At 42.8% G+C, this 18,139-nt stretch overlaps 1 protein-coding gene across 1 annotated transcript in view; it reads left to right on the top strand.

Annotated features, from left to right (window-relative positions):
- Window positions 1-18,139, top strand: part of gfra4a (GDNF family receptor alpha 4a) — a 113,388-nt gene that overhangs the window by 75,409 nt on the left and 19,840 nt on the right. Inside the window, exons 2-3 of the mRNA XM_035167190.2 lie at window positions 15,257-15,538; window positions 16,840-16,920. Coding sequence (XP_035023081.1) covers window positions 15,257-15,538; window positions 16,840-16,920 — 363 coding nt within the window. The remainder of the gene's footprint in view (window positions 1-15,256; window positions 15,539-16,839; window positions 16,921-18,139) is intronic.

Genomic DNA, 18,139 nt, shown 5'->3' with positions numbered 1-18,139 from the left:
AACTTCTGGTCAAAGAACCAGGACATCACACACAGATCTACAGCAAGTAGAAAAGAAATGAATGTGTCCTCATTGAAAAGACCTGGAACCAAGTCTGTTTGTGATGTCATATCTGCTCCAGAGACTATAAAACCCTCCACTTTAAAAAAACACATTTGAATTCACTATACTGGACTTTTATTTAGTTCTGTACCAAATTGCACAAACTGATTAATACCACTCCCATAAATATGTCGCAATTTTCTTTTCAAGAATCCATGAATGACCATCAACCGAATTGTTGAAAAACCCAAAGAGAGAAATTGTGTTTCCGTGTTAATCCGTCCAGTAGTTTAAACGTAATCCTGCTCACACACAAAGCAAAACCCTGACGGAGGTAATTATTACATTAGTCACAAGTCTTCCGTTGGAAGCCCATTCATTTTAGTTCCATTAGAGAAATGTGTAAATTCTGTGTAACAAGGTAAGAGAAGGTTTCTCCACCAGGTTCGATGAAGTGACAACACAAAACTGTTTTCTTTCTTTTCCAAACCAGTGAATTGGTTATTTGTTTCACTGATTTACCGTCACATCCTGTATTTAAAATCTTTACAACATTGTATAAGTGAGGCTTTTTTTTTTCGACTTCATCCGATATCCGCTGTGTGTTTTTTCCGTCCCAGCAGCAAACGATAGGCGAGTGAAACCCTGGTGCAGATGGAGGCGCTCGGCGAGTTCACACGAGTGAACACAGAGAAGCTTTTTCTGTGTGTTCCCGAGCTGCCAGTCCACAGCCACCACTTCAAATTGCTTCTGACACAAAGAGAGCCGAGCTACTCATTTGTGTCCGACTTCATCTGCCTCTGCGGGTTTCGTGTAATACTCGTGTCCGTGGGTTTTCATTGTCTGTGCCTCGGCGAGAGTGAGCCTACACAGAACACTGGGACAGACCACCGGCTCCGGCCTGGACTGCATCAGCTCATTAAAAAGACGCCTCGGGCCTCAAACTCATGACCACAGAGCTAAACTGAGAATCTCTCCTCCAAGTGACAAGGATCGAGATGAAACTGTGACGCCCCCCCCACCGCTCACCAGGTCATTCCGGCTAGAGAACGCTGACATATACAGCAGCACCGGCAGCTGTGGAAAGAACGGAGCAGAAATATGCCCCAAAAAATCTAATTTCAAAGTCACTCTTGCACAACAACATCAAACCGAAGCACAAACTTATTCCACTGGGTGAAGCCGAGAGATTCAAAACGATGATTTGCTCATGCAGAACGATGTCTCTGTGAAAGAGTGAGAAAGTAGCTGGAGAGAGATGGAAAGCGACGGGAGTGAATCTGTCGATACATGTTATCATTTGGTCCTGATCTCATAACGCTCTCCTAACTTAGATAAGGGCACGCCGGAAAACCAGTGGCGCGGCTTCTAATCTGCCGCCTTACATAACGAAACATCAACTCACCTCCTCGCTCATCGCGGGTCATTTCCCGAGAAGTATGTGACCACAGAGCTTCGCCGAGCGCTAACATCAAAGTCCTGTCTATTTTTATCTTTTGGCATGACGCCGTTAATTAGCATGCATCCACAATCAGTAATTAATGCGGAGTAGATTCTTGGCCAGGGAGGGCATCTGCAGCGGAGAACAAAAAATGATAACATAACTCGGCGATAATGACACCGCCGCCTCCACGAGGGCTTGAAACCATCTGACTGAACAATGAACTCCATCTGCCAGTTTCAAGGTTAGTTTTTGTCCCTCTCACGGAAAAAGTTTTCTCTTTTTTCCTCCCTCGCTCTAATTGACTGCTGACCTGTGGCCGCCAGGTTAAAACATACGTTTGGAGAGCTCTTTGTAAAAGTTATAATTGGGGGTCGGTGATGCATTCAAAAGCCCGGGCTTGCAATCAACATGTCCTCGTCCCGTCACCTCCTCTGACCCGGGCACATTCGAGAACAGAGGCAGACGAGCGCTTTACAAAACAGACAGAACGCTCGACCCCGGAGGTCACGTGATGACGCTCCCTCCAGCCGGCACTCTCGATAGGAAGCACAGATCAGACAGATACATATGTAATATGTAAAATACATTTGTACACGCATATTCCCATGCGTGGGACAGATTAGAGTGTTAAAGGCGTTTAACAAGAGGCAGGAAATATCTGTAACCTTAAAGAAGTTACAGTAAACGTTTGATGAGACGTGTATTAAATGCAGCAAATATTTAAATGCAGTATGGGGCTGTAACGTTTTGAGTATTTTGTCAATACATTAAATACTAATCCTTATAAGTTACTTTGAGGTTTATTGGTCGATTTGTTTACAGAGATTGAGAAGAAGATTAATCTCATTAATTTGTTTTTGATCCAGTACGTGTTGGCTTGTTGGGATTGTGCAGATAGTTTACACCAAATAAGGAAAGAGATGGTTCCACCAGTTTAATTTACACTAGTGCAACTGTGGTTTTTATTTTAAATTAAATGCATCAGGTGTCCAAATCGTACCAATTCAACACTTTACTTCCTCAGGCCTCACACCCACCAAGTGTGAAGCCGATAAGATGAGCGGTTCTCAAGATGTGAGCCAAACACAGACAGGCAGAGATTTCTGAGAATAGTAGATAGAGTCAAACTAAATATGAAAACAACCCCCTCAACACAAATTACACAACCGAGCCTTGAACCTGGTGTTGGTGTGACCTGGTGAAGAAGAGGAACAATAAACTTGCTTTATTCTATTAAATGAGTTATGTTCATGTTAATACGTTTTACATTCCATTTAAACACAAGTTATTTTGCGGATGAGCGAATTGTAAAGTTGATGATTTCTAATATTTGCAGTAGTTTGCTCTCAGTCCAGTTTAACGCTGTGTGGCTGTCCGCTCCAGATTCAGCACCATGGACAGAGCACGGACTCACAACAGGGTTTTTATGGACTTTATAATAGATGAATAGATTTCTGGTTTATTAAGAAACTACAATAACATTCAAATCTGCAACAGCTACTTCTGATCATTATCTGTTTACTCATCATTTAGTTATTGTTAAACTATAGTGGAACAAAATGCCATCGACTTTTCCTCTAAGCCCGTGTTCAGGTCCTCAGTTTGCTAACTTTGTCACTAACTGAAAGATTTACCGAAGCTGAATCCTGACACTAATTAATATTACTGATTGAAACATTTCTGAATGATTAATTGGTCGTTAATATGCCTTTAATACACTTTGCTAGGAGCGGTTAAGTTTGTCTTACTGATCGATTGAATTTGTGAGATCACAGATGCTGATGTTCAGGAATCAACAATTAACACAACTCTGATAAAGTTGCTCTTTTCACACATTTGCATCTGTCGTTTCACACTTGAGCGTGAAGTCGTTTGTCACACATAGACGCACAAGTTGTTTCGTACACGTGTGTGTGTGAATCAATTGAGTCCTAAAAATAAACTGTGCATATGATGACAACGTAAAGAAAGAAACGATATAAAGAGTCTTTTTGTGAAAGGTGTTGGGCCATAACGAGCTTTCAGAACAGCTCCAGCATTCCGTGATATTTCAAACTCTTTTCAGGTTTTCAGTTTGGTTTGGAAGCCAATAATACAATAATATATAATAATATTATCCATATAGTTTTATAGTTTCTGTGAAAAGAATGAAAAAAACAATGAGATTACTGGTTAAAAAGAAGAAATACACCGAAAGAGGCATAAAAACATTAACGACAAAAATCTAATCTAAGTGATAAAATCTAACTTGTGTCAAGAAAAGCTGCTTTAGCCTGGAGTCATGTTTTTCTCCAGACGACCTGGTGACCTCTCCAGATGATAAACGACACTGTTGTGATGAATAACAAAAATATTTTCACTTCCATCTCAAGTTTTTTTGCAGTTGCGAGGAGCGTTCAGAGGAGCTTTTGTTTCTGTCGCTCCGCTCACTTGGGATTAACTCAAACAACATGATTATTTACGCCCACGGTAAAATGTTTGAACACAAAATGTTTGGGTAAGAGTGTGTTCTCGCACACGTACAGTAAATACACAAACTCGAGGGGCACGCTGAGAGGAAGACGCACCTTTTAACGCTGCACAGACATTTATTTTCAGCAGCAGTAGTAAATTGCACTCACGCAAATGCAAACCTCTTTCTCTCTCTCTGCAACACAAAGACACACACACAGGGACACACACACACACACACACACATACACACAGGCCACACAAAGGGCCCCTGGGGAGGTGAAGTGATGGTGAGGCTTCACTGAAGAGCAGGTTCAGCCCATGTGAGGAAAAGGAATGAGGCGTATTTGTGCATTTCAGTGAAGATATTCATACTTTTTTGATGCATGCAGCACAGAGGCAAAGCAAAATGAGAACAAAACTCAGTGGCTGCAGGTGAGAGACTGTATATGTGCTTTATGTCCATATACAATACTCACAGAACGTGTGGTGCAACTGGAGAAACTGTAACTGTAAGAGCGGGGGCTGTTTTGGCTCGTGTGCTTGGAAAGAGAGAGAGAGAGAAATACTGAGTTTAAATCCCTACATTTTTTATAAAGCTCCCTTCAGTGCTCAAATCAGTCTTTACAGCACTTTGTCTCTGGAAGACAGTGAGAGCGCGACAATGCAACAGAATCAAAATATCATTACGGTGCGACGGCAAAAGTCTGTGACAGGAAACAACAATGCGGCTCAGGAGAAATGTGCAGAATGCAAGTCGGAGCAATCGTTAGAGTGGAGGAGCACGGAGAAGTGGGAGCTCGGGAGTGAAAACAACCCGGAGCAGCGCGTTCATTCATACGTCTGCTTATGGATCATCGGCCATGTTCTGTGTTTCAGACGGCTGGAGAAATATCTACAGTACAAAACGTTCGGCTCAAATGTTGGGACAGCGGTCTTCAACATGTGGACATGTGGACATGTTGAGGGTCACGTGTGGTCAACAGGTGTCACGTGTTTAAAGTTTGTAAATCATTCATTTTTATAAAGGGAGACTGGGAATCACATTAATCTGTTTTTCTATGAGAGAAGAGCGACTGGAATTTCAGATTTGAGCTGCACACTTTGCAGGAATTTGTTTTTGTGCCCCCTCAATGCCGCCTCCCCTTTAATTCAATCAGGCTGCAACAAACTACACACACTCATAGATATTAGTCTGGTAAATATTCCTGATTTCTTCATCGAGATCCATGAATCGTTCCCTTGGAAATCTGGAAATAATGTCCTATCTGGCAATGGTAAAGATAACGGGAAGGATATATTGTGGATCCACCCCTTTGTCCGAACCTGCCCCAAAATGGAAGAGGTTCTTTCTCGGCCCATTTCCTATCCTTCCATTCGTGAGTTTTTTTAGAATAACCCTGATAAACAAACAAAGAAACGCATTTTAGGACATTAAAGTCGAACAAAGGTCTAAAAAGAACTCATGAGATCTGTGTTGTTTGTGGTTTCAGGCTCATTTTGGTTTTGAACGTGTTCCTGTGTGATGCAGCGAGTGCGTCTGGTTGAATCGTGGTTGGGAGCAATGATATTGGTTTGATGTTGTCGGAGTAAAAAGCTCTGACATTGAAAGCAAAAGTCTGAATTTACTGGTTCTTCTTGGTTTAGCTTTGGTATTCATCTCTTTAACAAGCCTGTATTTCATACCAGTCAAAGGAGTAAGAGATTTCTTCTAATGTGACTGAATAAGAAGATCAAGCGTTGAACCATCACACCGAGAGAAGACCAGTCGAGGTGGTTCGGGTGCTTGGAATGAGATGTCCCCGGGGGCCTCCTCCTTTTCCTCCTTTAAGCAGCATTCCAGGCCTGGGAGGAGATGACTGGGCCGACCCAGGACCCACTGGTGTAATTACACCTCCCAGCAGGCACTGCAGCACTGCGGGAACCCATCAGGAAATGCAGAGGATGTGTGGGCTGCTCGCTTCACCCTGCTGCCTCCCCACCCTGAGTTAGACAGATGGGCGGGCGCTGGGGTCGACTGTGCACTCTTCTCCGGCTCCGAGAGGAGAGGAGCTTAATACCACTCAAGCAAGTGGAAGGAAATGCCAGCACAGTGTTTCCTGTGGTCCCAGTTGTGTGTCCTGTCATTTACATTTGAGCCGGCACTCCTCTGCACAGGCCTGCAGTGGGAATACGGTTTAACTCCAACATCCCAGACGTTACCGCCGATCGACAGCGGTGGGCTGCGAGTGTCAGATCCACTGTGCTCAGACAGGAGTCGGGATTCTTAAAGGTCAGAGCGACGGCATCCAGACAGAGGATGAAACAAACAGGGCTGTTTCCCCAGATTGTTCTCTCACTGAGAGAATTGACAACAATTACATCGGAGCTGACATTGAGCTCTTTTATCAAGTCTGGGTTTATCGACACAAAAGAAAAGCCTCCTCTCAGGAGGCCCCCCCCCCCCCAGCGGAGCTTTTGACTCTCTGACTGATGACACTAAGTGTATTTTTGTACCAACACGGGTCTACAACAGTTATTAAGCCGCTGCTTTGTGCCCCGGTCCATCTCACCACTGACTAATAAGAGATATTAACATGTTCGGCTTTGTTCGGCGCAGCAGCGTGTTAATAGGACCAAAGAGCAGGACAACACAATGAGAGCCGGGGATAATGGGACGTCGTGCTGACAACCTGTTGTTCTGTGGTCATCTTGTCCGACAGCCCCCCCCCCCCTCGCCTCTTGGCGTGGTACGACAGGGTGCAGCTGGCAGGGTGGACACGGTTCAGCATGCGGCCAGCCAGCTCCTCTAATGGGCTCTGAGACCAGGTGGATGTGACTTATGTGAACGAGCCGCATTTGTTTTCTCCGTGCACGTTACGACATAATGCCGTTTGCACAGGTTTTTGTTTTTGTTGTTGTTGGCGTTTTTGTGTTTGCTTTTGTATCGTTGAAAACAACAGATGTGGTTCACGCAACCAAAGATATATATACGCAGCCGGAGTTGAACCAGGGCAGCTAAACGGGGCAGCTAAACATCGAAGGTAATCGTCAGATCTACGCTTTCTTTCCAGCTGCCGGTTAGCTTAGCTTAGCATAAATACAGTAAACAAGGGGAAACATCTGCCTCCGACTATTGAACCCACACACACAGTATTTCTCGGTTTTTAATATAAAAAAAAATGTGAGTTTTTTTCTTCTTATTTTTACCTATGACAATGTTTCCACCCCCGTCGGTTTGTTTGTTAGATAGATTGTCAGATAATAATTCATGGATCTTGAATAAAGACAAAAAGATATTCATGAAAATCTGGATCTGTAGTTAATTTAAATGTGGTTTCATCAGGGGACAAGTCAGGCAGGTTGTTTCCCCTCTTTCCAGACTTTATGCTAAGCTAAGCTAACCAGCCGATGGCTCCAGCTTCATATTGAACAGACGTGAGAGGGATTAATTAATATAATATTCTCCGCCAATTGTAAAACTGTAATTCAATCACTACATCGTCCATTTTTATATAAATTAAGTTCGAAACCAGCTACAGAACAACACATGTCTCTCAAAACATCAAACAGAAACACACCGAGGTAGCTTCAGTCCTCAAAACGTCAATCATCCTGTTCCTCTTCAGATCTTCATCTTTGTACTGAAGCTGCAGCCACTGTATCCGGCTCGTCTGTGTCTGTAGATACTTGATGTTTCCGTGTACCTTTGTTTTTTTGGACTGTTTCCGGAATCAAAAGGCTCCGTCCTGATTCAACGTCCTGAAGGAATAAGGAACAAAGCGTTTGTTCTGTTTAAAGTTTAAAAGTCTTAACTTTAGGAGCTGGCCATCGACAGGGAGATGTTATTCACCAGACTCCCAGTTCTTTAGGAAACGGCGAGGAGGAGAGGAAGTTCTCCGCTGGCCCCCAAGGACCTGAGACTCGATGTGGATTCACTGCTTGACTAAAACCACGTACTCTGACTTCCTCCCTCGGCCCAAAGACTCACTTAATTAGGGACTGACTGACTATGTGTGTTACTGGTGGTTTGTCTCTTCACGTCTTATCTTTCCCTCACTAATCCGATTTCATCCTTTGGTTTCACTTTTCATCGATTCTTGTGTTACAAGATGTTTGTCTCTCCTAATCCGATTTGAAATCTTGGTTTTACTTCAGTTACTCATGTCTTTATTTGGGTTGTGTAGAAAGGCACCGCGAACTGAAATGGATTATTGTTATCTGTCCTGTGATATGTTGACAACCTGCGAACCGACCACTTGCACCACGTCAACTGGGATTCAGCTTCGAGACCTTTAAATGGACGGATGGACGGATGCATTAAAACAAGGACCTTGTACACGCAGTTACAATAAGGGTGTCACAGCTTGAACAACTGCTCACATCCAGTTTACGGTTGCATCCTGTGTCTGTGCTGTTCTCGAGGCTCGGCTCTGCGTCACAATAATTGTCAGATCACCTTTCAGTTTACACAGAGCAGTCGACTCTGTTTTATTCTGACGAGATGTTGGGAAACTCTCAAGTGCATGTGAGGAGTTAGTCTTTGACTCGGAGTAAAAAGGAGGAAATGGAAAACAGAATTTCTTCTGTTCTGGGACTTCACTGCAGCTGACGTGAATGTGACGAGCGAGCGGAGCGGACGTTGAGGCGCTCGCACACTTTCATTAGAGTTAAAGTAGTAAAGTGGTGTAAGAAATGCGTTGAGTTCTATCGGAAGAAGAAGATTCAGCATTCGGATCGTCTCTGTGGGAGTGAACAGGTTGTCAGTGTGAATCACTGCTGCATCAGGAGTCCAGGGCAGAGTGGAAATCTGCTGAGTCATGTCTCCAATCAGCTGACAAAACAGACCCGTAATGAAGGATGGAGAGAGGAGAACATACAGAAGAGAGAAAGATGGAACATGAAGGATTCTCAACATCTATTTATTCACTTCTTCAGGGGATTTTCACTTTGTCACGTTGTCGTCGTCATCTGGACGAAGTGTAGGAGTTCAAACTTTCATTCAATTTAAAATACAAACTAGAAAAAGTCTCAGTATCTCAAGGTTCGAGTACAATACTTGTGTTTGGTCGCTGGAACTTTCAGGAGAAGACAAATGCTTTTTCCCGTTCTGTTAAATATCATCGTGCTTTCATGCAGTATTTATAGTTTTATATTCACATAAAAACGTCGTCATTATCATAATAAACCAATTTGGACTTTTTAGAGCATCGATTGAAGCTTCTTTGTCTTTTATGTGTTTCCACGCTGATCTACAGAACTAATCTAATTCCACTGGAATAATCATTTCATTCCCCATCATATCATTCACACCAGTGAGCAGCTCGGTGTCAAATCAAGTCGTCATTATCTCGCAAAACGTAAATGTGAAAAAGTCAGAAGTTCTTTCCTTCACTGGCTAAATGGCTTTTTGGAGATTGTTCAAAAAAAAAACAAAGAAAGTTTTTCCACCTCAGAGACGAACGAGCCCACACACACTTTTCAATCCTGAGGAGACAAAGAAAAAAAAAAAGAGCAAAACGTCCAAATCGCAGTTGAACCGCTCGGTGATTCTGGAACAGCGGCGGAGTGATATTGACTTTCTTCAGGATGGATTAGCCTCTGAGGATTCTGGGAAAGAAAATTAGCATTCTGCATCACGGCCAGAGAGGTCTCTTGGTTCTCCTCCAAATTTCATCATGTTTTGCTGAATCAATGATACAGAGCTAAAGGACCCGTCGCAGCACATTTGGACGACCAATTATAGTCCAGAGAAGTCTCGCTGAAAACGGGATTTATGGTAATGTGTCTAAATAGTTGTTTCACTACTCGGCAATTGTGTGTGAGAGTGGATTTACATAATTGTGTGCGTGTGTTTATGGGGAGAATATTGCTTTTTTTGTTTTGTTTTGGCGCCGCTGCCGGGGAGGAGAGAGCTTCGTTTATTAGAAGCTGGTGAAACCGAGACAAAGGCCCCGGCAGACGACGTGACTCATCTCGGTTTAAAAAGTGTTCGGGGAGCCGCAGTTTGCTAATAAGCGACTACGATCTCCTGAAAGAGAAAAAGCACAGTCCCCTGGCGGAGCCGTCAAAGATTTACCAAACAATCCGAGGGGCCTGCTATCTCTAATAGGATTCATCGTCCTGTGTGTACGGGCGGCTGATGAAGAGGAAGACGGATTCGGCGCGAGATCAAGAGAACAAACTTCACATGTAACTCGTGAGCTCACATCTCGGTCACTTCAGTGCCGGGTTCAGAACTCAGAGCTGAGACGTTTCAGATTTGGACTGAGACGTTTTGGCCGAACGCTGGAGAACGAAGCTGCTGAACAGTCTCTTTAAAAAATCTTTGTCAAATCAGCGGTTGGACGTTAAAGTGAAGTTTACTTTTATCGCTCAGGTTTACAGTCGGAAATAAAGTTTACAGGCCCACAGGCGCTTTCATGCCATTCATTTATTTTTACAACATTTTCTGCTGGAAGTTTATGTCTTTTACCTGTTTTATTTATTTATATACAAAGTCAGCCAAGTTTTTCATTGACACAAAAAAGAAACCTTTTAATGATTATTTGCAAAACATATGTCTTTAGTTTTCTATAACAATATTTATGTTTTCATTGAAATACAATATCTGCATCTGTAATATCTGTGTCATAGCAGCTAAAGCATAATAATGTTATTTATGGATGTTTAGAAAACTCAGAGAACGATTGTAATCTTCATTAGATTTAAAAACAATAATAATAATAATCAGAACATATTTTTAATAAAACCATGGTCTTCCTGCATTATGATTGTGCTAATTAGTTTTTTAACATATTATCTTTAGAAATCAGAGTTATTATTTAACCCATAAAATGTCCAAATATATTAAAAATTACCAATCACAAGATGGTTAGTTCAAAGGGTCCAAAAGCCCAAAACATCCATTTGACAAAAACATGATTATTATTTAGGATCATAGAAATGTACGACTCTGGGGGTTTATAATCCTACAATGGGATTAAATTAAGTCCAGCATTTATAATAATAATAATAATAATAATAATAATAATAATAATATTAAGCCCAGCACTTAGATTCTATCTTAAGGAAACACAACCAGGTTTAAACTTACTGAACGGAAACACATAAATCATTTATATCTTTCATTTTATGAATTCTTGAATATATGAATGAGTTTTCTTTATGTGTCATAAAATATACATTGCACTTCTTTCCATGGATCAACTCTTATGGATTTTTAAAGTGTTTTTTCCCATGTTGGTTCAATTCCATTTGTCTTTTATGGGAAAATATGGGGAAAGAGCGGAGGGGACGAGAAGAGAGAGAAACCAGTTAACCGTCATATTCAAGTTGGTCTGAATGGTTTCAATGCAGATAATAAACGTGATGTTGGTTGACGTCAGTGACTGATGGGAGGTTTAGTTGAGGAGCTGCTTCATTGAAAGTGAGCAGAGACAAAAAGTGTCGTGTAGTTATTTCATGGTTGTTGTGAGCGGCTCTTATCGTCTCTAGGTTATTTCTTCGTAGTCACGACTGTAAATCTACACTTTAATGTGCCTGCAGGATTGTGATCGCTTTCAATTCCGATCCCAGCGCGCCGTCAACACAAAGATCATTTGAAGTTAATTCCAACAGTCCCACGCTTTGTCTGTCAAAAAACACGACACAAAATTCGCTTCGGTCTGTTTTTTTTGGTTTTTCCCAGCGACAGGAGCGAAGACAAAACCCGCCCGAGATCACAGGAGGAAAAGTTTATTCGCTTTAGCTTTTTTGTTCCCTTGAAAACATTTCCTTTAAATCCAGAATCTGCTTGAAGCCCGTCAGGTGTGTTTTGTGAGTGAGGGGATGAGAGGAAGAGAGGAGAGCAAAGAGATGAGCGGATGGGATGACAGGGAATCAGGAGGATGAGGAGAAAATAGAGGAAGAAACAAAAAAAAAGCAGGAAGAGAGAGAGAGAAAGAGAGAGAGAGAGGGGGGGGGAGCTCAGATGGATTATTTACCTCAGTGGGTTAAATCGGGAGGTTTGTGGGATGGAACGAATTTGAATGACAAGGCAACTGATTTCTCCTAATTGGTTCTGACTGTCTCTCTTTGAACTGCCGGTGCGCCGCCGCTCGGTTTCCAGGCAAACAGTTCTATCTCCGGCAATCTGGAGTGCTGCTTAATTTCTCAGACAAATATCAAACCTCCCTCCACACTGGATTAGTTACAAGTTAATAAGATTTGCACCGCAGCTGCTTCTTCCCTCTGCCTCCGAGCCACGGGGAAGTCAAACCTGGCTTCAAAGTTCCTCCCTGCTCCACCCTCCGTATCAGACCACCCACACACAGACACACACACACACACAGACACACACACACACACACACACACACACACACACACACACACACACCACCCACTTATCTGCTCCCCTGCAGCCCCACATGAGAAATGGCTTAACGGTGAAATATTGTTTCTCTTAAAACCGAGTGAGACGACTTTCAGTATTTTCAACGCAAATCCGCATCTTGGGAGTTTTCTTCCGAGCGAGTGACGTATCTCGACACGAGGCAGATTCCTCCACTTCTCTCCGAGGTGCCGACACTTGATCCGGGGAAAACGCTCGAGTGGAGCTGATTTGCATCGGAAACGGACGACACTATCTCACCCTGCGTTACTTCCCCTTCCTTTGCTTTACATAAGATCAGGTTTTGAGACTGTAGATACATGGCTGGTTGAGGGGGAGCAGCTCTACACTTGAGTGGCAGATGCTTCACAAACATCCCAAACCCACAGCAACCGCCTGCTTGCCTCTTCCCAGACTGTGATTGACAGATGTCTCCCCGCCGGTCGAGTCCAAACCCTCGTCTCTCCTCAAAGCGCAGCAGGAGAGAAAGTTGACCCGTCGAGGTTTTACCCAATTCTGTTTTATCTGACCATCTCTGAATTCACGTCAGCCATCGAGAGCCGGTCTGAGTTCCGGAGTCGGACGAAGCTGCTTCCGCTCCTCGTGGCTTGATTGAGCTGCGATGGAATCAAATGAGATTAAAATGTAATTACTGAAACTAACTCGTCTCACCGAGCACATACAAATGCTTGTGGACAGGATTTCTGGAGAATATCTCATGCGCTGAATTCTTTTTTACTTCTTTTAATTAAACTCCATCACCTTGTCTAGTTTATGAATATCATGATAAAAATACTAAAATTTAAGGCTTTTCACCACATTCCACCAGGTCCGGTGGTATTTAATACGTACTGTTCTTTATCGGCTTCTTCATTGTAGCTATATGGTTTTATTCTAGATGTCTAGAACATAACTTCATCCACATTTCACCGAAGCCCAACCCGGCAGATGCGGTTGTGTTTGCAGCCGTTGAGATCTCCACTGAATTAAAACAAGAGAAATATAAAGTTTGGCAGCAGATCTTGTTCTGACCGACCCGCTGTTCAGTTAGTGAACTTTCTGAGCCGGGCTCCGAGGGGACGATGGTGTCCGTCTGTCCGACTGTCCGTCTGTCCGTCTGTCCGACTGTCGGTCTGTCGCTCTGGTCCAGATTGAAACATCTCAGGTTTTCGGGTGAATTTATTCAGTACTACAGGGTTTGTTTTTATTATTATTTTGAGGCATTAAATCGTAAAATCGTTAATGCACATAAAGTGATTTCACCGTAAAATGTCAAGTTTATGTGGTAAATTATACTGATTGATATCTTTTCACTTTGCAGGTGTAAATGATTATTTTAGCCATTTAGCTCCATTTAGTCCAATTCTTTGAGATCCTCGCTACTGCCCCCTAGGTGAATTGCAGCCAATTTCAAATAACAAAGGGATTAACAGTGAATTGACAGACGTTCCGTAGACGGGTTCTTCAACAGGTGGGATCAGATGCTTCTGTACAAGCAGGAGAAATCTACACATTCAAAGGTTCGTCCAAAAGATAAATAAGTGAGAACCGGTAAAAGTTGTCAAAGCTAGCATCGTAGAAAAGTTAGAAAAGTTCGCAGTTAGTCGTGATGGTAATCGTGTTCTCCCAAATCAGACACGTGGATTCAACAGAACAATATTTGTGAGATCCAGCAGAAGAACTCCTCGACGTGTAGGAATATATTGTTGCATCTGATTAGCGGCACATGAAACAACGGTAAACAAGTCGGAATAAATAGGACTCTTTGTTTTGACTGCAGCGGAAACATGTCAGGATGTATTGAGAGACGCACGGGGGTTAATCCAGTCAGAACCCAGTCAGCGGTGTCAGATGTATTACATGTGACAACAGTCTGAATTCATGAATAATATAGCACCCCCCCTCGGGTTAATGAATGGAATTATTAAAAAACTCTGGAATGCAGCGGGGAGACGCTTCGCTGAGCGACTCTGATCACTTCTGACACGGGACGTTGGAATCTGACACAATTATTAAATTCAAATCAATTTGGATCATTTTAGCAAATGATTCAGTTTGTTTGTCACATAAAGGAGCAGCAACCTCTGCTAACAGGGGCGTTGCCAGGGACTGTGGGGGCCCCAGGCACAAGGGAGCAGGGGGGGGGGACCCATGAAAAACATCATCATTCCAGTTTTCAAATAGAAAAGATCATACCGTGCATGAAAAAGTAGAAAATCACACACACGCTCTTCAACCAAACCTCTGAAATAATGAAGCTTTTGACTGAAAGTTAGATGCGTGGGGTCTTGTTGGGGGTTTTCTGTACGTAGCCGATCGTGGAATTTAAATAAATAACAATAATAAAGTTGTTGTTGCCGCAATTTTCCTGCTTTACCTGTTGCAACGCTCCTGTCGGCTGCATCACTATTACCTGTTTCTATTATTATCAGTCTCCCGTGAGTCCCAGAGCTTCATGCAAGTGCACTTCTGGAATATCCAGTTATTATTCCTATTTGTTTGATCTTATTTAACTTGTAAATGATGCAATTAACTGAATTACCATAAACCAATGTGCACAGATGAAAGCATGAGGGCAAACACGGGCCTCACACAGCTGCTCAGTCGTCTGCATGATCCTCACACACAAGGGACACACAATTAATACACACATGGTTTGTGTGTTTTGTGAATCTTTGCATGTTGCATTTGACGTATTTAGGTTTTAATCGATGCTCAGCACAACTCACAATGTGGTGTTTTCACTCGTTTCACTTTGTCTGTGGTAAAACTTACAGCCCAATCAATTAGTTCTGTTTGAAGTTATTATTGTTATGACGATGATTATATGTTTAGGGTTCAGCAAACTGAATTTCTCATGCTTATACGAAGAGGTGCACAGACGAGCCGTCCACAGTTGAGTCTCCCACGCAGTTCTGTTCCTGGGGTCCATTCACCAACCTGTCCTGTGTCTGTCTCGTCTCGCAGGAGTCCCTCGTGTGGCTCTGTCTCTGGGCGGCAGGGACTGCCTGCGTGCCGGAGACACCTGCTCCAGCGACGACACCTGCAGCCCGCGGCTCCGCACCCTCAGGCAGTGTGTGGCGGGGGACGGCAGCGTGAAGCTGGGCCCCGGGGCGCGGAACCAGTGTGAGAACGCCATGACTGCTCTGCTGTCCACGCCACTGCACGGCTGCCAGTGTAAACGAGGCATGAAGAAGGAGAAGAACTGCCTGAGCATCTACTGGAGCCTGCACCAGTCGGTGCTGCACGGTAAGACTTGGCGTTGACCCACAGAATCTGATGGTTCTGTTCCCAGTAGGTGGGCGGGAGCAGGTACAGTATGTTACTGGGATTATCTGGTGCACGTGGTGTCCGCCTCCAGACGGCTCAGCAGAAATGAAAAGAGTGATTATTGTGTCAAAATGTGTTCAAACTGAGGCTCTGATTCCTTTTGTTCCATCCACACTTATTGTGTTTTATCACTTTTGTGCTTATTTCAAATGCTTTTTCCTGTCACTGTCTTTTTTCCTACATTTAGCCCGGTTATTTTCGGTACATTTATATTCAAATTTGGGCATTTAGCATATCATTTTATATTCATAACGACTGGAAACTAGGGCAACCGTTAAACAAGCTCGACAATATCCTGCAAGTCGAGTGTTAAATGTTAAAGACGTGAAGACGGTGACCTCATAAAGCAAATGGAGTCATAACTTTAACCCCGGACGTTTATTAAGTCAAACACACGCTGCAGTTTGGACAAAGGACATTTTTGCCTCCTTCACTGACCTCGTGTTGTTAAAATGAAAGAGCTGCTCGTTGGTTTTTAACCTCATACGAGCAGCCTGTGTTTCTCTTCTTTGTTATCATAGTTGATTTAGTTTAACTTCAGGCTCCACAGACGCTTCGCTGCCTCTGAGTTGTTCTTTTTTTATTTCCTACATTAATATCTTATTTGCTTGGGAGGTAAATTGTAAAATAAAACTCCTGTGGGTCCGGGAGGAAAATATTACCTCTGTGGCGCTGGTTTAGTAAATGTGTCCACATAGTTTTAGTCAATTTAATTTTTCAGTTTACACTGTGGTCACATGGTGACTCAGCACATTTTAAATCAAGCAGTAAATTAAATACCACGAACCAACTAGCACATTAAAACATAGGGAACATAGAGATAGTTTGTATTATACTCATAGATTCTCTAATGATGCCATTTACTGTGTTTGTAAAGACATTGTTGGGTGGTCATCTGGTCTGTGGTCATATGGAGGAGGGAATGCTTATTTGACCAATAAGTATCTGTCAATATAAACCTTTATCTGTGGATGTATTTATGTTCGGTGGTATGAAAACTTGTATTTAACACGATGAACAATGCGGAAAAGATTTTACATTCATGTTTCTATTTTACATTTAACCCCAAGTACAGATTTGTGGATATATTGATATCAGTAGTTTTATACTTGCTTTATCAGTTGGGCTCTTATATTTATCATATTGACTTTTTGTCCCAGGACACTAAGACAGACAGAACAACTTGAGTTGGAACCTAAACCCTCTGGTGTGTCTTGCAGGACTCAGCCTGGTGGAGAATTTCCCGTACGAACCGGAGGAGAGAGGCTCCGACTACGTCCGCCTGGCCTCCATCGCTGCAGGTGACTGGGAGATCCTCCCTTTTCTGCTTCTCTTACCATTAAAATAATCAACGTTTCACACAATCCAGTCCCAGTCCCAGTCAGGCAAGTGAGTGGGAAACTGGTGTCAGACGTCTGGATGTGGGAGAGCAAACGGAGACGTTACCCTGTGTCGCTCTGAGTGTAGAACATGTGGATTTGCAGGTGGGTTTGCAGAAAGTGTTTGCCGAGTAACAGCCCACACTTTGGTTCTGTCTCTGCCTCGGAGCCCCCGGGCGAAGCCGCGGGGCAGGTGTGTGCTGCTGTTCTCCCCACCCCCGAGGCACAGATTAATTACCTATTTATTTTAATGCATCCGGAAGGGGGCACAGAGTATGAGGAGAAGAAAGACAAAAAGTCAGAAGTGGGATGGAGACGGAGACGGACGGACGGAGCTGGTTTGTTTCCACTCTTCTTCCCGTCGGAGGTTTGGAAGCAGACGGAGGAGTCGACTTGTTTCCCACCGGAGACGACACAGAGTCAAGTGTTGTGTTGTTCTCCGGACGACTCGAGATAAAGCGTCCGTGGGACTTAGATAATGACTCAAGTGAAGAGATTAGGATGGAAGGTGTTCATGTGTGCTGCACTGTAAAATGATTAATGTCTTCAAAGTTTAAATAAGTGGATAATGGCAGCTCAGGGGGACATGGAAGTGGATCCTCACTGACTCACACGTTACATTTAAAAAAATAAACAAGCAGAGATGTTTGTTATAGAGTCAAATACACATTTTATATGATTTCAAAATGAGAAAGACAGTTTGTGATGAGGCTACTTCATGAGTCAGTTTGTGTAAAACCATTAGAAATAAATTCAGATAATGTTCAGATTTAATTTCCAATTTGCCGACATTAAATAAACGGAGTTGTCATAGAGTTCAATGTTGTTACAACAGATCAAAACTCAAACAAATGCTTCAAAGTACAAATTAATATCCGAGGGAATAATCTACATCTACATTCGTTTCCATAACCTACAAGAATGACATAATCTAAATTATGGGATTCTCTTTTCTATTGCCTCCCCACTTATAAAAGGAGACTTATGATAACAGATGAAACTTAGGTCAAATTATCTAAACACACGATCTAAAGTGTATTCAAGGTGTCTCCACATCCACGTTTGATGATTTAAAATCAACATCATTTAAACTGTTTCAAATGGTTGTACTTAGTTTTCTTTAATGAATCGTGGGAGTTTT

This window comes from Hippoglossus stenolepis, chromosome 10, assembly GCF_022539355.2.
Source record: "Hippoglossus stenolepis isolate QCI-W04-F060 chromosome 10, HSTE1.2, whole genome shotgun sequence".
In the NCBI taxonomy this organism is placed as follows: domain Eukaryota; kingdom Metazoa; phylum Chordata; class Actinopteri; order Pleuronectiformes; family Pleuronectidae; genus Hippoglossus; species Hippoglossus stenolepis.
This window is presented reverse-complemented; position numbering and strand designations above follow the sequence as displayed.